This window comes from Macrosteles quadrilineatus, unplaced genomic scaffold (genome assembly GCF_028750875.1).
Source record: "Macrosteles quadrilineatus isolate MER2022 unplaced genomic scaffold, UCM_ALF_1.0 Scaffold_1__1_contigs__length_201487025, whole genome shotgun sequence".
Lineage (NCBI taxonomy): Eukaryota > Metazoa > Arthropoda > Insecta > Hemiptera > Cicadellidae > Macrosteles > Macrosteles quadrilineatus.
The window spans coordinates 166,452,721-166,473,982 of NW_026542594.1; the positions used below are offsets into that span (position 1 = coordinate 166,452,721).

At 35.6% G+C, this 21,262-nt stretch overlaps 1 protein-coding gene across 2 annotated transcripts in view; it reads right to left on the reverse strand.

Annotated features, from left to right (window-relative positions):
• The window catches only part of LOC128989108 (protein Skeletor, isoforms B/C), a 94,115-nt gene extending 73,649 nt beyond the window's left edge, over nucleotides 1-20,466 (reverse strand). For both annotated transcript variants that reach the window (XM_054410982.1, XM_054410975.1), the window contains exon 1: nucleotides 20,314-20,466. In XM_054410982.1, the coding sequence (XP_054266957.1) occupies nucleotides 20,314-20,362 (49 nt within the window). In that variant the 5' untranslated portion in view covers nucleotides 20,363-20,466. The remainder of the gene's footprint in view (nucleotides 1-20,313) is intronic.
• Between the last annotated feature and the right edge of the window lie 796 nt (nucleotides 20,467-21,262).

Below are 21,262 nucleotides of genomic sequence, written 5' to 3' on the forward strand. Positions count from 1 at the left end.
CACAGTAAACCTGCAGACTAAGCGAATGGCCATTTACCTGATTGGATTTACATTAAAATGTCTCCAGATATCACATGTATTCCCTATTTAAATAGCATTAATATAACGAATACTTAGGTTTGCTGCAACAGGGAGGGTAAAAAGGGGGTTTTTATGTTAATGGTTTAGTAACTAAACCATTAACATAAAAACCAAGAGCCAAACCAAGAAAAAACCAAGAAAAAAAAACCAAAAAAAAAATAAAAACCAAGAAATTAACATAAAAAATTAGGGGTAAAAAGGGGTTTTTATGTTAATGGTTTAGTTACTAAACCATTAACATAAAAACCCCCTTTTTACCCTCCCTGTTGCAGCAAACCTAAGTACTCGTTAAATTAATGCTATTTAAATAGGGAATACATGTGATATCTGGAGACATTTTAATGTAAATCCAATCAGGCAAATGGAAATTCGCTCAGTTTGCAGGGTTCAAATTTATGAACATATTTGTATTAAATTTGGAAAATGCATTTATTTCATATAAATGCATTTTCCAAATTTAATACAAATACGTTCATTAACAAGCAATCTACAACAGTTTACTATTCTCCATAAGAATGGTAATAGTTTATTCCCTATGTGGGAAATTAGCCAAAACAGAGGGCATGAGGTTTTCGTTACTTTTGTTCTGGTGTTCTGTCCAAAACCTTTTACTTGTACATAAATTTAAGAAATGTAGTCTCTTACTGTGGTGTTCTTATATATTTATTCCTCAGTTTTTTCTCATGATGATGTTTCATTATTTCCAAGTGTTCTGTAGGGTTACAAAGTTGAAAGTTTAAATATAAAGTCATTTGTACATTATAAGATAAATATTTCACAATTTTAATACTATGTCTATGAGTGATGACAATGTTTAAAATCATACAAATTCACGAAAGCACCGCCTCATCCGTCTCGTTTTCCTAAATTTTCAAATTACACAAAGTCCTCAAGAGATATTACTGAAGCTGGGTAATTTTAGTCCGGAAGTCTTGTTATATTGGAGGGAAAGTGAGGAAAGAGAGAGAAAAAGAGGGGGAGAGAGAAAGAGAGACGATGAGTTCCCCAAGGAAATCCACAGGAGCACGATTGGATGAATACAACACACACACAAACGCACACGCACAACATTTTTGTTCTTGTACTCTGAGTTTGTGATGTGGGTTTTTCGCAGCCCACCTTTGATTTAAACTACTCTAAGATTATCATCCCGATTATGTTGACGAATTTGATCCTCCCGATAGGTAAAGAAACATAGAAATAAAGTGCCCAAAGGGAACTAATAGGTGATATTTTCAGGAGAGAAAACTTTCACGACTAATTTACTTGTAAACACAGAGCTTTCTTTCGTCGGTTTCGTGACTTCAGTCTACCAAATATTTCCATAGGTAAAAACTACTATTATGAATCATAAGTATGTAAAAATATCTGTAAAATAAGCCTAGGTTGTAAATCTCATTTGTTTACAGATAAAGCACATTCGTGTATACAAGGATTGTATGCTAAATACAAAGTTTCTATATCCAATAAAATCTCAAAAATCATGGGACGTCTTCCGCTCGAGTGACACTGTAAGACAGTGCAATAATCTGGCTGTGATACGTGCAATGTCTTCTTGATATCGTCGCCGCTCAGATTCAATAAAGTTAGCCGGAAATTGAGTTTCTTGGTGGCAGTGGCTTACTCCCACACTGGTTTCTCCCACACTCTCTAGCGAATTAATTATGAAAATATCTCACGCGCAATTTTCCTAATTCTAGCAACATACAATCTACATTAAATTATGCCATGGTGTAAAAGGTTTCAATATAGGAGATTCTGAGATAAAAAGTCCCAATATAGCATATTACTGGGAAACAGGGTAATTTCATCCAATGACCCGATACAGTTTAGCACATTACCAAACGCTCTGAGGAAATAGCATCTACTCAGACGCTTTGTTATGTTTTGTTTCTAGGAAACTACAAGTTGATAAGTTGGGAGCTATACAGTTACAGTCTTGTAAGTAAAATTGAGAACTTATTGCTGAATCTAAACTTTTTTAAGATCAATCCTAATCGGAAATAGTAGACACTTTAAAACCACGAAACACTATACTTTGTGAAATAATTTTTCTCAGTTGTAAAAGTAGGTCATGTATTATAATGTTATATTAACATATCAACATATGTTAAATGTATCATATGTTAGTTGAAGACTTTGTATTATAATGTTATATTAACATATCAACATATGTTAAATATAACATTATAATACAGGTCAAACAAAAATCATGATATAATGAATAACAAGAAATAATTATGTCCCAATAGAAATATTTATAGTGGACCAACCCTATGGACCAAATCAACAAATAACCTAGAACTTTGCCAAATAACAGTACTAAATTTATTTCAAGCAAAAACATCCCTAACAAAAGAACTTTTGAAAAGACCGATACATCAACCTCTTATTATAACAACTATTTTTCCCCACGACAATCATGTTCTCTGAGTTTTTACATGGTGAGATTATGTAAAGGTAAATTGACATTTACCACGTAGGTGAACGTCGGGATGACTTTTGACTATATGACGAGAGTCGAGGTAGTTATTATAGTGATGGGAATTTCCCAAACTGGTACTTGTGGTCGCCCAAGTAACAGGGGAAAGGTTGTTGAAGTCTAATTTGAGAGACAAATTAAATGAGGAAATCGCTATCCCAGCACCTCTACTTATGATTGGTTGTAATAATACATTCATCGCAGGTATTACACGTTTCATAATTAATTATATTATATTGTACAGTTATGAAGATTTCTGTACGGACTTTCAGAACCTAAATTCCACTTACTAAACCTAATGACAAAGAGATGTTTAGGAGGAAGGTGAAAGTACAACTCCGAAATTTAGGTTGTTATGTGATTTGTTCAGAACAATATACCAAGCAGAGGTTGCATGTGGAGATTTGATGGAGGTTTCATGGATTGTTTGATTCGAGACAAACCACGGAGCATCAACTATTCTTCGTAGCTCCTTGGGCTGAAACCTTTGTATTATTCCTAAGTCGGATTTGCTTGCCGTTCCCCAAAACTGAATCCCGTACGTCCAAATAGAATAGATCATAACTTTGTAAAGTGTGAGTTTATTGGTCAATGAAAGCTTTGATTTTTTGCCAGAAGCCAGTTGAGTTTACGAACATTCATGTCTATTTGTCTTTTACAAAAAGTTACAAATATGTGTTTTCAAGGATGATCTTTTGTCCATGTGGAATGTTAAATACTTAACGCTGCCCTCTTCTGACAACGCTATGTTATTCAAATCAACTGGAAGGCAGTTTACATGTCTCACCGTGAATGTGATATGTAAAGATTTTGTGTAATTAACTTAACTTCTCCATTTTTTTGCCACAGTTTGAAATCATTCGATGTAACTAGCAATTGATTTGAAGCATCTTGAGGGTTATCATGAATGGAGAGAAAAGCAGTATCTTCTGCAAAAGTAGTAACCGTAACATTTTGGCCCACGGGGACGTCTGAGGTGTCTAGTAAATATAAAACAGGTCCAAGGACACTGCCTTGGGGCACTCCAGATTGAATAGGTTTCAAGTCGTTCAAAGTGTCTTCAAATTTAATCTGGACGATTCGTTCATGTAAGTAAGATTTTAACAAACTGTAAAAAGAATGGGGGAGCAAGGATTTAAGTTTATACAGAAGTCCAGTGTGTCATACTTTAGCGAATGCGTTTTGTACATTCAGGAATGCAGCAGAACAGTACTTTTTGTTTCAAATGAATTTTTAATTGTGTCTATCGTGTGATTAGCAGCGATTTCATAATGCACCAATAACTTTTTGAGGTTAGTGAACCAAACAATTTAACATATGCTTTTTCTGTTCCCAATTTGAAGCTACCCGAAAAACGATGATTTTGCTGACGATTTAGAGAACTAAAAACTGCTACTTTCCGGACAGTACGATGTAAAACGTAATCTTAACTGTATCAATAAAAACGCAACGGCAAAAAAGAAGTGAATGGTGGAGCGAAATAAAGTCCTGTCCAACAATTTCTAATCATTCCCACTGGGGTGAGTGACTCCAGACAGGTCAATTGTAACAGTTGAATGTTTGCCTTGGACGTGTGTAGCCGTGGCAAAGAGACAAAGCTAAAGGGTTTGAATGCCGTGAACATTCTGTGTAAATACCCGTGTAAGGTTTGTGAGATCCCGCGGAAAAGCGGTACAATGCCGTAGAGGGGGGGGGGGGGCGATCAATGTTGAATGCGCAAGGCTCGTCCAACATGGCCGCATCATTTGGCGTACTCACCACTCGCCGGTAAATACAGTATCAGTATCGTACTCTACGGGGTGCGTCAAAGAGTCTACCCCCCAGTCAATGGGGATCCTCACCTCCGCCACCGTGCACTGTGCACTACCCACTCGTCTTTCAATAGTTTCAATATACAGAAATACATTGTTTATGTCAAGAATGTAGATACACGTGCATAAATATTTACACATCAATATTGTCACTGCATCTATCTTTATCCTAATTGTAAAGCCAGAAACTTTTACTTGGATTTCAAACGCTTTTTGTATTTTTGTAACGATTTATTTATTTGATGACACGTACTATTGCGATCAAAAAGATATTGAACCCAGAAATCTGAAACTGTGTCGATATACAAATTTAATTTAAGTTTTGCTAAAAATAGTTTTATATAGGTGTACACAATATTTTGAAGAATTATATACATGTGCTGTATCAGCTTAAAATAAAAGACAACCGAAGGATACGTTGCAATTAGTTTTAAAACGAGGTAATAAATTTCACTCAATATTTCTTTTAACATCGAACTCCAATGTTTTAGAATACGAGAAGATCACAATTGAGTACATAAATAAGGTTAATGTTTTGGAAACTTAATGATCACAAGTATCCCAAATTATCCTTCACTGACAACTTGTAGTATTCCAGACCGACTGTTATGTATTTTAAACATAATCGACAAGAAAAAACACTTTCGATTAAGGAAAACTGTGAATTAAAAATTTCCCAGTAGAAAGGTGTTTACCCCATATCGATGGTTTACCCGTATACCCGAGCATCTTCACAGAGGCATCATTCTTGCATCACAGCACACTAGCGCAGCGGTGCGGGCAGGGAAAGTGGTTCATGGACATGGTTCCGGACCAGGCTTATCTTGCTATAGTGGTTAGCTACACCAACCATCACATTTATCTAAGATATAATGCCGCAACACATAAGTCTAGCCTGCAGTAATGTGAAAAAACTGATCCCGGGACAGTCTGATGGGGAAAAATATACAGTATTGAGAAAAAATATACCTCATTGAGATGGGGACCTCACGTAGGTGTGTATTTTGACCAAAATATGAGTGAAGGATGAGTGTAAAACGAATTGAGATGCCTTTTGTAGCTTTGTTACTGACTTGGATAAGCTGTCTCATTATCCAGGATCTTTTTATTAAAAGCGGATGTTATTAAGGACAACTGGGCATGGTTTCGAACTACCCAAAAGCTACTAACTTTTCTCAGGATCGAACGAGTGAACTCTTGATTACCAGACGAGCACTATAACCCAGCTATATGTTGGTATCAATAAGTTGGCACAGAAGTTATTTTGCAATAGTTTCGAGCTTATGGGCTGCATTGAACTAAATAAAATTCAACTTCGAGATTTGAGCATTTTTCACATTTGAAACACCGCAGGAGAAGTGTATTTTCCAATAATGGATAGCTTTCCTGAGGACACAATCATGAATTTCATGGTATTTACAGGTTGGTACAGTTAATCTCAGAGGTTCTGATTATGCCCTTTCCTTCACCAAGAGAAAATAGAAGATATTAGGATAATATCAACTTATCAGCCAGGCATATTACTGCAATGACAGTCAAAACGTGATTACAGCAATCGTACCTAGTGTCACCAATTTTACATGCTTTATCACATCTTCCAACTCTCTCATAACTCTTAGTATCACTATCCTGCGTACAATGTTTGTAGGTCATAAGTTCCATGCCCATAAGGAAGCTTGAGTTCTTTGCAAAAGATTCCCGCAAATTCTTAACATTCTATATGCTGCAATTTTGATAATGCTTGATTTTGTAGGAACTGCAATAAAGTAGATTATAGTTTGTAACTTGGCTAACTAAACTTGTAAAATCAGAAATATCTACTCATTATAGTCAAATAACCACTGAATACTTATCAACAAGCGCAAGTTGTTAAATCTTTTTTCAAGCCAGTTTATATTCGGTTAGGAAACGTACGTTTATTTGGGTACGATCAAACCCATTTTTTTGGGGTACCTTTGAAAATTATAGAAATCAGCAAAGTTGTTTAAGACGATTAGGAATGTTCATCTCCAACGATTATAATTGATCAAATTGCCACATATGCACTGTCAAAAAGCTGCTACGGGACTGGAGAAATTGCGGTTTCATCATTTTAAAACAACCCAAAATCACGTGGCAGTTTTACTACATAAATTTATTTAACAAACTCTTCATACAGGCCTCTGAGCTGATACAAATGTTAAGAAATGTATAAATCATGGGTGCAGTGCCTTCTTTGTAAGAAAACTACGTATTAATGGTACTGTCTAAATAGCTTTCTGCATAAGGTAAAGTATTATATTATTTTAAAGCGTACAAGAGGTCATCCAGTGGTCGAAAACTTGAACAAAAGTATGTAATGTACAGACTACTCTATTTTCACCCCAAGCTGTAAAAAAACATATGATTGTAATTTCTTCCATTTGTTTTTATTTTCTCTTTGTATTTAGTCACCAGCATGGCAACCCATAAGATCCATGTTAATTTTGTTTACATTCATTTATAAAGGGATTATGCACTTATACAGGAAAATATCTTTCTAAATATGCGTAGATTTTCCCTGCGATGCTCACGAGATGAGAAATGAGGTTTTCAAGAAACATGCTTGCCTATTAATTTATAGGACACATTTATCTGTTTTTTAAACAGTTTCACAGTTAGGAAGTCGGTTGAAGGTGGTGTTGTTGAAGGAGGGGTGTTTGGGGAGGGCTGGCTGCTGTACTGTTGCTACAAAATGTGAACGTTATCTCTTCCAGCCGAGGGAGCACGGGGCGGCCCCGAATTGTGCCCCTTTGAGCGCCTGCAAAGCGTCAGCGGCTTTGCGAGTTCTCCACCGGGTTTAACGAACAAATAAGCTTTTTATTGCTGTACGTCCCACGTTAGAGTTAATCAGTAAAATTGCTTTTCAAATTTATTTGTTTTTTACAACTACGTCTGACTGAAGTGAATTAATAGCGTTGCAATATAGTATCGTTTGACTTACCTTCGTCATGCTAAATGTCATTTGTAGATTTGGGATTATTTTATCTTATATCTTTTATAGTGGTTACTATTAATCATGTTTATGATGGTGCATTCTTGTTTGATTTGAAGATTAAATACAGAAGTCAACAGTTTGTATGTATTGTAAGAGAATGTGTGGTCAAGTTAGAATACATTCATACCTGGTAATTAAAGTTGGAAAAAGTTAAAACAATAAAAGTTTAGCAAACTTAAAAACTTGAAACGTGTTTAAAATTATGATTTAGAGTCGAAACCTCTCTTGAACTGCTTGAGAAACTTGATTAAGTTGAGAATCAGAGAAGGAACGAGAGGCTTTCAGTAATACAAGACCATCCGAATACCAAAGTTGTGTTTAATGGAAAGTAAGACTTTATAGCACTGAAATTTGCTGTTAATTACAGTAAAACAGTTCTAAAGAGTCAAATTTATTCTAAAAGCTGTTGTTTTACTTTGAAGAGAACCTTCGTTTTTTATCTACGTTAAGGATACAAGACAAATGTTTAATTTTTTTTAGATAAAATAGTATTAAGAAAAGTAATGTACAATACATTCATTTTTTCGAGGAACTAGCTTGTTATAGTGCTAGAAACTACACCCAAACGAAAGTTTGTCGTTGTGCTTCTCGAGCAATATAGTTGTAATACATCACCAGTTACAACATTACAGTCTGCACCATATGAGAAGGTAATCTTGGCAAGTGTGGCTTGACATGTTGTCTCGACACCGCAAACTTGTCTCAAACTTGTGTAGTCAACTCTCAGGGAGCCAGCGTGACGTATATTACTACACTAGTTAATATTGCAAGTTTCAGTCAGGGGAACCTTTCTTCGTCAATTAAATTTGGAACTTTATGATTGGGAGTGGTATGTTATTGTTGTGCGGATGTTCTACCACGATTAACATGTTACTACATTGGCAAGAGGTGAAAATGCGTTATGCACTATTTAGTTGCGTGCTGTTGTAAAAAAGTCCGTTCACACAATTTGGCTGGTTTGAGGAAAAGTTCCCCACCACTTTTTTCTGCTTAATGTGTGGTGCGGCTTATTGACTTTTTTAAAATCTCAGCTGTTGAGCTCTGATTTAATGGTAGGGTCAAGCCATGGAGGGGATAGATTTCTTCCCCTAAACCACCTAAATTTTGCAAACGGAATATAGGTGCCTTGTAGATTTAAAATCTCTACACTAAATGACAAGTAAATTTTTTTATCGGATACAAAAATTGAATGTTACAGTATTTGCAGAAGCGCGTTGACTTTACGAAATAAAATCTAACCAACCAAGCTAGTTTTACTTTGTTTGGGAGACGAGGTATCCCACCTGGTAGAGAGTGGCAAGTGCACTCGTTCACCTTATGGCTGAGTTTCAGTCCCTTTAACAAGACTGAACTTCACCTGTGTGGACTTGAATTTCCAAAAGTTTGTCAAAAATATTTTACAACTTGTGAGCAATATTGATAAATTAGTACACCAAGTCTAAACTTGGTAGTATTAAGAAAACTCTAAAGTTTGAACTATTCACTGTTGCAAGGTTTAAAGTAGTTTTGTAGGTTAGGGTAAAGCTCATAAATGACGGGCACTCTTAAACACTCATTGAGGCAACGGAAAAAGCATTGTAAACAACTATTTTAGGAAAATACCCATACTTGAAATATTTACACATTCAAGTCATTAGTCAAAAAGTGTTGTTCTTCAGGAAACATTGGAAGTGAATTGAATCAGGACTGTGGGAAGATTTTACATTATTTTGTGTTTACATGCGGTATAAAGTGGCGGTAAACACCTTTAAGGGCCTTAATTTTTATGTTATTGAACCTTATTCGCGACAAATTATCATCGTAAACATTAAGTAAACCTAAAATTAAATGCCCTAAAACGTCCATCATACAGGAATTATAACAATACAGTATCTTACATAAGTTATTTCAAAAACTGTTAAACTGAAAAAACCACACTATTTGACACATCAAACTTGCTGATGCAATAATGTCATTCAAAAGTATGGTTAGGAATAACATTATACTGGGTAAGGTAAAATTATCTGTATAGTTATGTGGTTTTTGTTCAAATTAAACAACAACACTTTAACCGTACTTTAAAGTATTTACATGGGAAAAATGCAAATCGTATGTAAAGGAAAATCACTACAAGCATATAAAGAAAACTCAGTGGTTTCATGCCATAAGACCATTGGACAAAGACCTTTTCTTCAAGAGACACTAAAAGAGTTCTAAGCCGTTGGGAAATATTAATTATGAAGGATGATACTTAAATGAAGGTCAAAGAATATAGAAAAGCGTTAAAAGGATGACGGATACATAAAGAATGCACTATACACTATGAATAGTGAAGGTTAAGCCAGTGTTCACGACAAGTTGATGGTATAAGGACGACCTCGACAGTCGACATTCTATGGGGCTCAGAGGAGACTGTCACCTTCCCTTACCTTGGACTGTTCTAGTAAAACTGACTTTGGCCAGTCAGTCGTTTGTTACTGCATTTCAAGTACTTTTTGTCAACCAAAACCTAGATCACGCGTAAAAACGTGTAGACCTTGAAAATATCATGGGATAATTTTGTTTTGAGAGTTATATTTGGGATTTATCCTTTATAAGTTGTTCACTAGATTCCCTCGCTAAAGTTTTAGGGCGAAAGACATGGACAATTGTTATGAATATATAGTGGTAGGAAATGTTTACAATTTAACTTACTTAATTGTTATTACGAATATGAGAATGAAGAGTGAAGAATAGCAGAACAACATGGTGTTTTTATTTATGTTTTTCTAAACGTTTGTATTAAGGGCCCTTACCCTGGAATTGTTACTGTTTAATGTCGACCTTTTTGGGGAGCGAGTGGTAGAGCGCGGGACTTCAGTTTCTGTCCCTGAGATCCCGGGTTTGTTGGATAGCATCGTTAATTAATTTATGTGATGAATAATACATGAGTTGGTCCATAGGTTTAACAGGAGATTTTCAGCCAAATCAAAAATGCATACAGTATTACACTTCTCCAAACATTAATCAATTTGCAACAGCTAACTATTACTTCTTACTAAATCACGACCAACAATTTGTTTGAACCAACATTTTCCGTACCACCACAAAAGCGTTTTCCGTTCACAAGCTTATTTGTACACATCCATTTCTGATAGATAGATTACCTTTACCTTCACCGATTACGAGTAACAATCCGGCTCAATGTCAGAGCATTGCGGAGGCGGGGAGTCAACAATGATATTGATCAGCTGATCGGCTCTGGGAGAAAGTGTTCCTACCTGTCAGCTGACTTTCTACAGTGAAAACCGGTCTCGCCCACTCACATGATATCTGGTCCATCCTCATATATCACTCTGGGTCGTTGTACTTGGTGAAATTCCTCATCAGTGATAACTTAGTCGATACAAATGTTTGAAATAACTAAAAGACACGGTTTGTAAAGTTGTTGTCTTTAGTGATTATTTTCATTTGCAAACTTCGTCGTTAAAGGCCATCCTACGACAACCTTATCTTTCTCCCTTGTCATCCAAATAGATTTCAACGTCCTAAATTCATCTTCTTGTCCATTCATCATTACCATTTTGCTCCCACTCTTCTGTGACAGGTGTAATGTCCCCAGTCGTGAGTCACGCCTGGTGGTTGTCTAGTAGTCGGTCAAGGTCTGAGCCATCTCCAGCTGTCTGATGACTGATGATGGTCACTGATGGCGTCGCTGTATTGTGTACCAGGTGACAATACACTACCGCAACACCACCACAGTTCCCACTGTGCCGTTAACCTCTTGTAATTTCATCTTTCTAGCGGCTCTCGCCACTTTGGCGTTCGCAGCCCATTTCCCATGATAAGCATATCGCAATCAGCTGTTACTCGCCACCCGCTATACTCAACATTGTTGCACCACACATCTACAGCTGATATTCAAACATCCTCCTCAGATGAGTGCCTAAACTATACATTCGTCGAAAGTGTGCGTTTATTTCCGCTGTCAGATGCAACATAAGATTGGCCAGCTGAGGTCGTCACGTGCGCCGCCGCAGGTCACAGAAAAGAAAGGCGGGCTCTTGTGAATGTACGTGTCAAGTCGAGACCTCAATACGTCCAATAAAGAAACGTCCAACAGTTCGTTAGTCTCATAAATTGCATTAGAATATAAATTAAACCGCAGAGTAAAAAAGCACTGATACTGCTATGGTTTCAGGCTACTACAGCGCTATAGTTTATGGTATGTAGACCTTTAGGCTACCAAACCACGACTTATTCTTTTGGAGTAAAACACTAATTTTTTGGATTGAATTTCTGACTCTAAGAATTCTAATAATATAACCGATTTGGTGTCACATTAAGGGCTAAATTTGACCATGGCGACCCAACACACCCACAGGACTTCGTCCTTCTAGCTCCTAAAGTGTTGACGTTTCTTTCCGATGGTTTCTGTTAACGTACTGTACCAGTTTAAAGACCCTAAAGATGACCCTACACAAAAAATAAACATCGGTTGTATTGAACCGCAAATGGTGAGGAATGTATTATATGCATAGCCACTAGAGCAGAAATAGCTGTCATACCACACATTTTTAACATTTCATTTAAAACTGAAACACATAAAATAGAGTAAGATTGTCTTTAATTATTTAATGTTGGGATAAGTTAAGGAAAATGTATTTATAATCTTCACAGATACGGATCGATTTATACTAAATTTATTGACGAATGTTTGTTTTATTATTGTTACATTTTTTATTGCACTACTTCATCATTGAAAAGAGTTACTCGCAATATCTAGAATTTGGACGCATTGAACTAGGTTTCAATAAACGTCTATACACTATTTAGCACTGGAATGAGTCCATACAAAGATAACAAGTGCTGTGATTGTTCGCTGTTCTTGTTAGACCGGTCATTTCCAGCCGAACAATCAGCACTTTGTGTTGTCCAGTCTTTATTACAGTGAAAATATACGTTCTGTCGATGTAGGCCAACACCAATAGCACATACAATGACCATATACAGTCTGCTGTGTTATTTGTTTTACTTGATCAAATGTGTCATTCATATACCTTGTCAGCATTTCCTGTTATTACTTTTAGACTCGCTTATTTTATCAAGATACTCAAGTTTATGGGTACAATTTGTATCTACGAGTTAGTTCTACAAGGTGTCCAAAACAACTCTTCAGGCCTATGGATATGTTTTTAGTTGCAAAATAAGACAAAACAGGGCTAACCTAGTCAAGGTTCACTTCATTTTGCCTTATTTTACAAATCAAAAACATGATATTTCAACTATTAAAAACTATTATACATTCGATATTGATTGAACTTGGTATCATTTGATAGGAAATTTGAAATATTAGACAATTGTTTGGTAATATAGCATATACAAATTAAAATGGCTGTCATTTTAAAATTTCAAATTGGACAACTATTTTTTAAACCTGGGTATTTTAACTCTTCAAACACATACAAAGTTTCATAAAGATCGGTAAAAAAATCAACGATAAAAGATTTACAAGGGGGGAAAAGTGGATATCTGGGTAAATATGGATTTTTCAAGTACCTTTATATGAACTCATTTTCTTTATTTTTGTATGAGGATTGAGGAATCATATCCCAAAGTCATGTGTATTAATATGCGTGATATTGAGCAAACATTTATTATCAGTTTATTATTATTCAGCAACAATTTATTGTTTTTTAATGAACTAATTATCCATACCTCTATAGTCTAGTCTAAAGAGTGTGCAGTGTGTGTGTGTGGAGTGGAGGTGAGAGTGTGTGTGCTACATACAGGGCGTTACCCAATCCCAGAGCTTTCACCGAGATTCACACGGCCGTCTTCACGACACGACCGAGTCTTTCTCTCAGGTTGGGTAACCTGACAGAGGAAATCACCTGTGATTACGATGCACTACGCGGTGCTTGTATACAAGTGTTCAGTGCTGTTATGATTAGAGACTCCATTTTGATTAGAGGTAGCAAATATGCTGCTTTGATTAGCCATTCATTGTCGACTCTAAGTATGAAGTGGGATCTTTAAATAAATAATTAGTCTAAAAGTGCTAACAACGAATAAATGTGTTACAGTTTTGAGTTTCAATAGGTAACATTTTTCCATCCATTCAACTATCTTTGTAATACAGTAACTACGCAAACTGTTAACACCTTTTTAACTCCACTATTATGCAAAGTAAATTTCTTTGGACTCGTTACGTGAAAGATTAACAAAATATTCCAACTTTATTTCCATGATAAAGTTATAGCGTTGGCTTTGTACCATACAAAATGTCAATGGTTGTGGCCAGATTTACGATAAAAATGAACGTAATTGAACTGAGCAACCGTGCACGCTATGTCAATTACTGATTTATAGCTAACTTGCCTATTTATTTACCAATTTTAACAAAGGGTACGACTTATTGTTATCCATAGACTTTATTTCACGTCAACTATCAAAGTAACAACAACTAAAAGAAACTATAAGATTATTTTAGACCGTACCGCACTCTATGATTAGCTCTTCAAACTACCTTAATCTATAAGTATAAAAGAGGATGTTTGTATATTTGGCAGTGATAAACTCAGACACCGCTGAACCGATTGCCACGAAACTTGGTACATACGTGTAGAATTTCATGGAATAGGTTTATACACCATCAATTTCGTGATCCGTCCAATCGGCTCCGCCCCAGTGGCTCTGGAGTTTCCCATGTTAACCTTATGAGAAAAGGAATTAATGAATCTTAACAGCTGTTTCAATTAAACAAGTTGGTTCTGTTCTATGATGTTCAATAGCATTAAAGTTACAAGGATTACCAGCAGGGTGCAGCACTATTATTTCTTTTACATTTATGACAACAGCTAATTTGCAACCAAAAGGTGAGTGAGCATAGCGAACGAACTTCAACCTGGAGGCGAGTTAGCGTAGTGAACGAGCTAACCTGAAGGCAAGTGAGCGTAGCGAACGAGCTAACTGAAGGCAAGTGAGCGCAGCGAACGAGCTCCAACCTAAAGGTGAGCGAGCGTAGCGAACGAGCTCCAACCCAAAGGGGAGTGAGCGTAGCGAACGAACTTCAACCAGGACGTGATTGAGCCATGCGAACGAGATCATCTTGAAAATTAAGAAGTTAAACTGGGCAAAGTCCGCGGGTTACAGCTAGTTGGATACAAAATAGCTACATATTATCCATGTCCATGTTTTGTCTATTACACAAAAGTCAATGTTAACCTAAATTATTTACTACCAGAATTCACAGATTGGTGTACACGCTTCGAATATGCAATGACGTGTTATGCTCAAAATGCGCTTCTGTAAACCTACATCTTGCTCGATATCATTGCATTTCCACATACAATGTAAAACACTCTAAAGTCTGGAGAAACGTGTAGAAAGTGCACATCGTAACCGAACTTCAACTGAATTATTCATACAGTTAATTCGTTCACCGTATCATCTGGATGACTCAATTCACTATAATATTACTGAATTCATCACGTCCTGGTCCAACCCGCGGCTCTACTTCACATTCCCTAGCGTGAAAGCTGCTCCAGATCCTCTCCTGGACCGTCACGGGTCACAGGTTGGGTTGAGTCTTCAACAGTGGTCTGCCTCCGGGTAAACTCGTCTCACTTGAATGACTAGGTTAGCGTTACAGTTACATGTGTAAACGTCGCGCCTGTCTCCTGCTAGAACTAGGAACACCTTTCTCCAGCTGGTATGACTACACTTCGTTAGGCGCTGAGAAGAGCTCGCTCATCTCAATCATCTCCATTGGTCGACTCGCTCTTTAAACCACGCATTTGCTTTCTCTTGTTTGGGTACCGTTAACGATTGTCTCGTTTGAGGGTTTCTAATGTAAATGTCAGGTGTCTTTAAGATATTTTGCTTCGGACAGAAGTGCTGATGAGGTTACTTTAAGACGAAATAAACCTTCCCGAATCCCTCGAAATACCTTGTGTACATTCACTCATGGGTGTACATCTGACTTTTCCATAAAGGGGGTCGGGGGTGAGGAATAACTTCAAGTAAAGATGATGGTCTCCTCTCTTATGAAAAATGTGTCATTTTATGCCATTGGTGGTCCCTGACATATTGTTCATTATTTGACTCTTATGTTTTCATTGCACAATAATATTTTTACCGTGGGGAAAGGTCATATCCCCCCTAGCCCATATTGATGGATGAAGATGCATGCATTGACAGCCTTGGAGCAATACTACTGTTGTGATTGTGCCTGGTGCGCAGCCAGTTCGGAATGCAACGTTTTACTATCCAAAAATTTCAGAAAAAATAGCTGTTCATAAAACTAAATCGTGGATAGTTTGAGAAAATCTTGTTTTCGCCATCTGCCGTTATTCCTTGTTCAAATATCAATGTTATAGGGTGAATGTAGCATAAGTAACCTTACTGTTTGTAGAAAAATGTTACTAAAAGTGGTCTAAAATGAGATATAAGAAGTTTATATCTTGTAAAATGTTCCATCTAATTGACAATCAAAGTTGTGTACCAGTACAACCTAACGGACTTTTTCCTTATGATGCTCAATTACAAGTAAAAACTACAATTATATTTAGGGATTCATTTAGTTCTATTGACTTAAAAATATTTTACAGTAGTTATTTCGAAGATTGAACATTTTTTTATAAAAATACATTTACTCTAAAATTTATCATCATCCATAACAATTACTATATTCTAATTTTGCCAGCAAAACAGGCATCTTTGGTAAATATAGAGGGAGCCCGTTTCTTATAATTAGCACAGTATGTAGCCTACGTTCGACTTGTGTCAATAACGACTATATGAACTTGATTATCGAGACTGATTTAGTGCTTTCACCTTCTGGAGTCATTTATTAACGTCTAACCCTTTCTTTTTTATGAACTTCGTTATCATGTAAATAAAATTTTCAGTGTACGCATGACAAGATAATTCTTGCTTATGAAACACATGTATGATTGAAGAGAGTAATTTTTGTACTAGTTGAGCTGCGGAGTAAAATTTAGGCGAGACTTTTTTGACGGATAAAGGAAGTTACTTGATTCGTATAACGTTTGTTACATAAATAGGATGTGAAAGTGCTAAATTGTAACGTTTATATGCGTAACACTGATTGGGTGTTCCGAGGACGGTCGTGCAAGCAGACAGACAGACAGAAGCGAGACACGGCAACGGTAACGATAATGGACAATAGCTAATGGATAATGGTCAACGATCAATGCCAATGGTACAACACAACATGACGTCATCAAGTAGCGTGTCCAGTCCCTGCCCAGTGCCAATCTACCTTGTTACTTACGGTAATCACGTGACTAAATGTCCGTAATTGGTGGAAAACAATGCTAAAAGGGATTTTCCATAGACTTTTTTATGTATATTTAATTGAATTTTAAAAATTTAACTGAAATAAACGTTGAGCTATTATTTATATTTACCATTGTAGATAGTATATTTACTGTCGATAAAAATGAAGCTTCTTCCCTCATAATTGTAAGTTCTTAAAATCAATGCTACATGTGTGCGAATTTGTTCGACCTGGTAAAATGTATGAAAGGTTGCAATTATACAGAGTGTCAAGTAAGTAAACAACTCCGGTAAATGGTTTTATAGGTCAAAATAAGGAGAAAATGAGGAATTATTTTTTTCCACAGACTCCTTTATTATCCATGAAGCTAAGAATGCTAAGCTCGTCCGGATGGACTTCATTTTAACGAATTCATCCATTGGAAAAACTAAAAGGCAAAGATTTTTATGTAAAAAGTACCAAGTGGCGGGTAGCTGGTTCACAAAGCGTTTTGGGCTTGATTTTCTTTTTATTTTGGTCCATAGAACCATTGCTCAGAGTTACGCTGATTACTTACTGGACACCCTGTATCTCGTTCCTGTATTTTTTCTATCCGTCTACCTGCACGATCGTCACCGTTTCACCCATCAAGTCAAATCAGTCATACAAGTTATACTTTCACATCCTCTAACTAATGATCTTATAACAAACTTAACAAGACACCTTGACGAACTGTCTAGTGTCTAGCCATCTGTCATAGAAGTATTGTTTAAGTTAGCCTCGATTGTGGTTTGGAAATCTTACTAATATTATAAATGTGAAAGTTTGTGTGTTTGTTTGTTGGTTTGTTTGTTTGTTTGTTTGAAGTTCAATCACGCATAAAACACTGGACGGAATGGGCTGAAATTTGGCATGATGATAGCTCACATTCCCGATTAACATATAGGCATATTATTATCTCAAAAATCTGTTCGGGCTCCGCCCCAGTGGCTCTGTGATTCCCCATGTCAACCTTATGAGTATTCATATTTAAAGGGAATTAAAGAACTAAGTCAGCTGTTTCGACTAAAAAAAGTTGGTTCTATGATATACAAAAGCATTAAAAAGTTATAAGATTTACCAATAGGGTGCAACACTATAATCTTTTTGCATTTATGTATTGAACTAAGCAGCAACAAAATACAGTACTGTGATACGCAATGAGAACTGTCAAAGTAGGATTGTTTACAGTTATGTTTATGTTATTAATGTTATGAATAATTTGCGATTTTTGTGAATTTTTAATAATTTTTTTATTGTTTATTATTCTCCATACAATATCATAAAAGCCTTGACATATTATAATTATATTTTATTGATTATTGTACTGTATAATGTGTATAGGTAACTCGAGGTAATATTGCTATAGTATTGAGGACAATTGAATTTAAATTGAACATAAATGGTATATAGTAGGATTAAATTAAAGTAAAACTCAAGCAAACTAAGGTTGTTTGCTAAAACGTGCAGCTCTATTATATAATCGGGAAACTCAAAGTCATTAACACAACACTAACGGCTAAAATTTCCCATTTGAAAAATATAACCACACTTCCTTGTGTCCAGTTATGTAAGGTTCTTAAGCACTACAGTTTATAAGTGAGTGTAGTATTTCGTGCTTAAAATTGTATAAAATGTTTAAGATCTTGTAAAAACAGCAAAACATACACTTACTGGATGATAAAGACAAATATAAGGGCGTATAAATAATCTAATACTGTTTATTTCCGGATAAAATTTAGTTTACTAAGTGGTGTCTCAAGTAAATATTTAGAAATCAATAAAAACGTGCTAATTCAACACATGTAAATCCCCCGCCACAGCAAACCTGCAGACTAAGCGAATTTCCATTCACCTGGCTGGATTTCTACTAAAATATTCCCTAAAAATTATCAGATTTATTTCCTATTTAAATAGTATTAATTTTAGTGAGTACTTAGGTTTGCTGCTACATAGAACATATTGAGGTACCTATGTTTTTATTGCCATTTTGATAGCTTAGTATTAAATAAACAAAATTTCCAAATTTGGTTAAAATATATCCATAAACAAGCTAACTACAATAGTTTATTTTTTCCATAAGAATAATGGATTCCATTAAATGTATAGCTATTTTTTTATGGTCTATGAATAAACCTTTCAGTTCAGACATCGTATATCTTACTGTTCGTACAACAACGAACAAAAAAGGATGTTCAATTTTTTCACCGCACTATGATTAATAAGATGACCATTGCTGAATGTTATAAATAATCTGGTTTTATTTCCAACACGGTTCTAGTAACATTTGATCCAAGTTTATAGTTCATCCGTAAACAGGAAAAACTAACCAAGAAGTTCTAAATACATACAATAATCAATCAAATAAATAGCGTAACGATTTAATTTCAAAAGTTTTTTTTAAGAAATCTTTATTGGTTTTTCCATACAACAAACAAACACAAAGTAAATAAATACTAATGATTTTATAGCTATTGGCCACTATTTTACAATTAAACATATAAATTAATAAAATATAAGAATGATATTTTTTACAGGTGAGAAACAGTTTTACAATCAAACTTAAGTGATAAGTGAACTTTTGAATACCGGGTCGTTATTTATATTTCTTGGGGACAATTCAATGTTTAATTATAGTATCAAACAATGAGATGTTATTTCAAATATAATATAATCATAAAATATAATTTAAAATCACTTTCTAACTTCATTTGAAAGTTATTTTCTTTCACATTTATCCTTATTCAAATGTTTTAACATAAGCCCCGATAATAGAACAATTTAAAATTCAGCTTCGTAAAAAATTCCTAAACACAACTCAATCTAAATATTATAATACTGAACTAACAATTATAAAACCAAATTTGGTTTTAGTACACGTATTAACAATAATCGACCTATTTAATAAATCATATTCTATACAATTTGACAAAATTCAACACGCAGGTTGGGAGCTATAACGGTGTCTATTTGTAATGAAGTTTATAAGATTCACGTTCATCAATGTAGACAATTTAATTGTACAATATTAGAAACGTAACTGTATGACGTAGTAAGCGAGGTGGTCCGTCTGGACCGTTCCATCTGCCCCGGGCCTCAGCGATACAATACACAACACAAGATATACACTACAGCTAGTGTATAACACACGATACACAGCTATATACACGATATAAGCTGTATACAATGATGTGTGTACGTCAATGGCCGCCACCAACAATAATACAACACTTTACGTCAAATGTTGGTATATACAGTAATAGGTTTAATAAAATAAAAAATGATGTGATTGTTCTATACAGTCCTGTTATGGTACTTATATTTTACTGAAATATTGAAACATATGACTAAATTTGTTTCAGAATAAAACTAAAACCATCAAACCTATATTGAAAATAAAAATAGTGATAACACAAGGGCATTTTGTAATACAAGTTGTGAATGAAGGTATCTCGTTGTTTACATTATTATGTCTATTTATTGATGCTAAATAAATTATTTAGCAAAAGAATAATGAGCAGGTAAAAATGTATTGTATGTACATATACAGGATATAATGTAAGGGAGAGATACGAGAGCATCGCTAGCGCTAAAGCAGTATCTCCAACAACAACCTGTTAGCGTGAACATTGCAGTTGTTTACCTAAGTGCAGGCCAGCGGCGACCAAAGTCAGGACGACGGCTACAGACATGGCGAGAGGTATCGACGCTTCATACACACTTATCACTAGTTACACATGCAATATAAGGTAATCCCCACTAGGCTAGACACTGCGAGATGTTGACGCGGCGGAGGTCGGAGAGCGACTGGCGAACGCGCAGGCTCCAGCGCTCCTAGCGGAATCTATATCAACTGCACGCGTATTGATAGCGTAACAACAGTCGGCACTGGATACGCATATCATTGATTGCCGATTCGCACCACTCACCTTAATTATTTGACGCTCATTCAAGGTTCCGATATCCCCGCAGATCGATTTCACACTGACCTATTTACTCGGAACTTTACAAAATAGCTTTTGTTTTACTTGGATCATTATGGTCGGTTTCGTTTTTAATAGAGTAAGCTGCACAAATATATTTTGCTTGCGCATTGAGGGTGCATTGAATACGTACTTGTTTTTATTGATAAGGAACTGACGTGACACCAAGATGGGACTCTCAATAAGATATTTGGAATCAAATTGGCTGATGATAGATTTTAAAATATAAAAAATCTAAATACGGAGGCAAGTAATCTTTATTTTATACAAACCCTGTTTCAATCCGGCAGAATCTAAACAAATCAGTGACATTTGTCAACGTTATCGAACAATATTAGATACTGTACTACATTTTGATTTCATACCGAGAATCGTTTCATATACACTTCGACTTTATCGCACTGCAAGACTTTCTTGTCATTTGTCACTAGACCGAAGCCCTCAGTGAAAAGACGTGTTTACAATTGGGTTTTAAATAAATTAATTACAAATCCAATAACAAAATTTGTCAAAATCTTTACAAATGTTTTCCCGTGTTTAAAAGATATTTTTTCCCCTCAAGTGGTTAGTAATGCATGTTTACAGCACTCATATTAGGCTACGTTTATA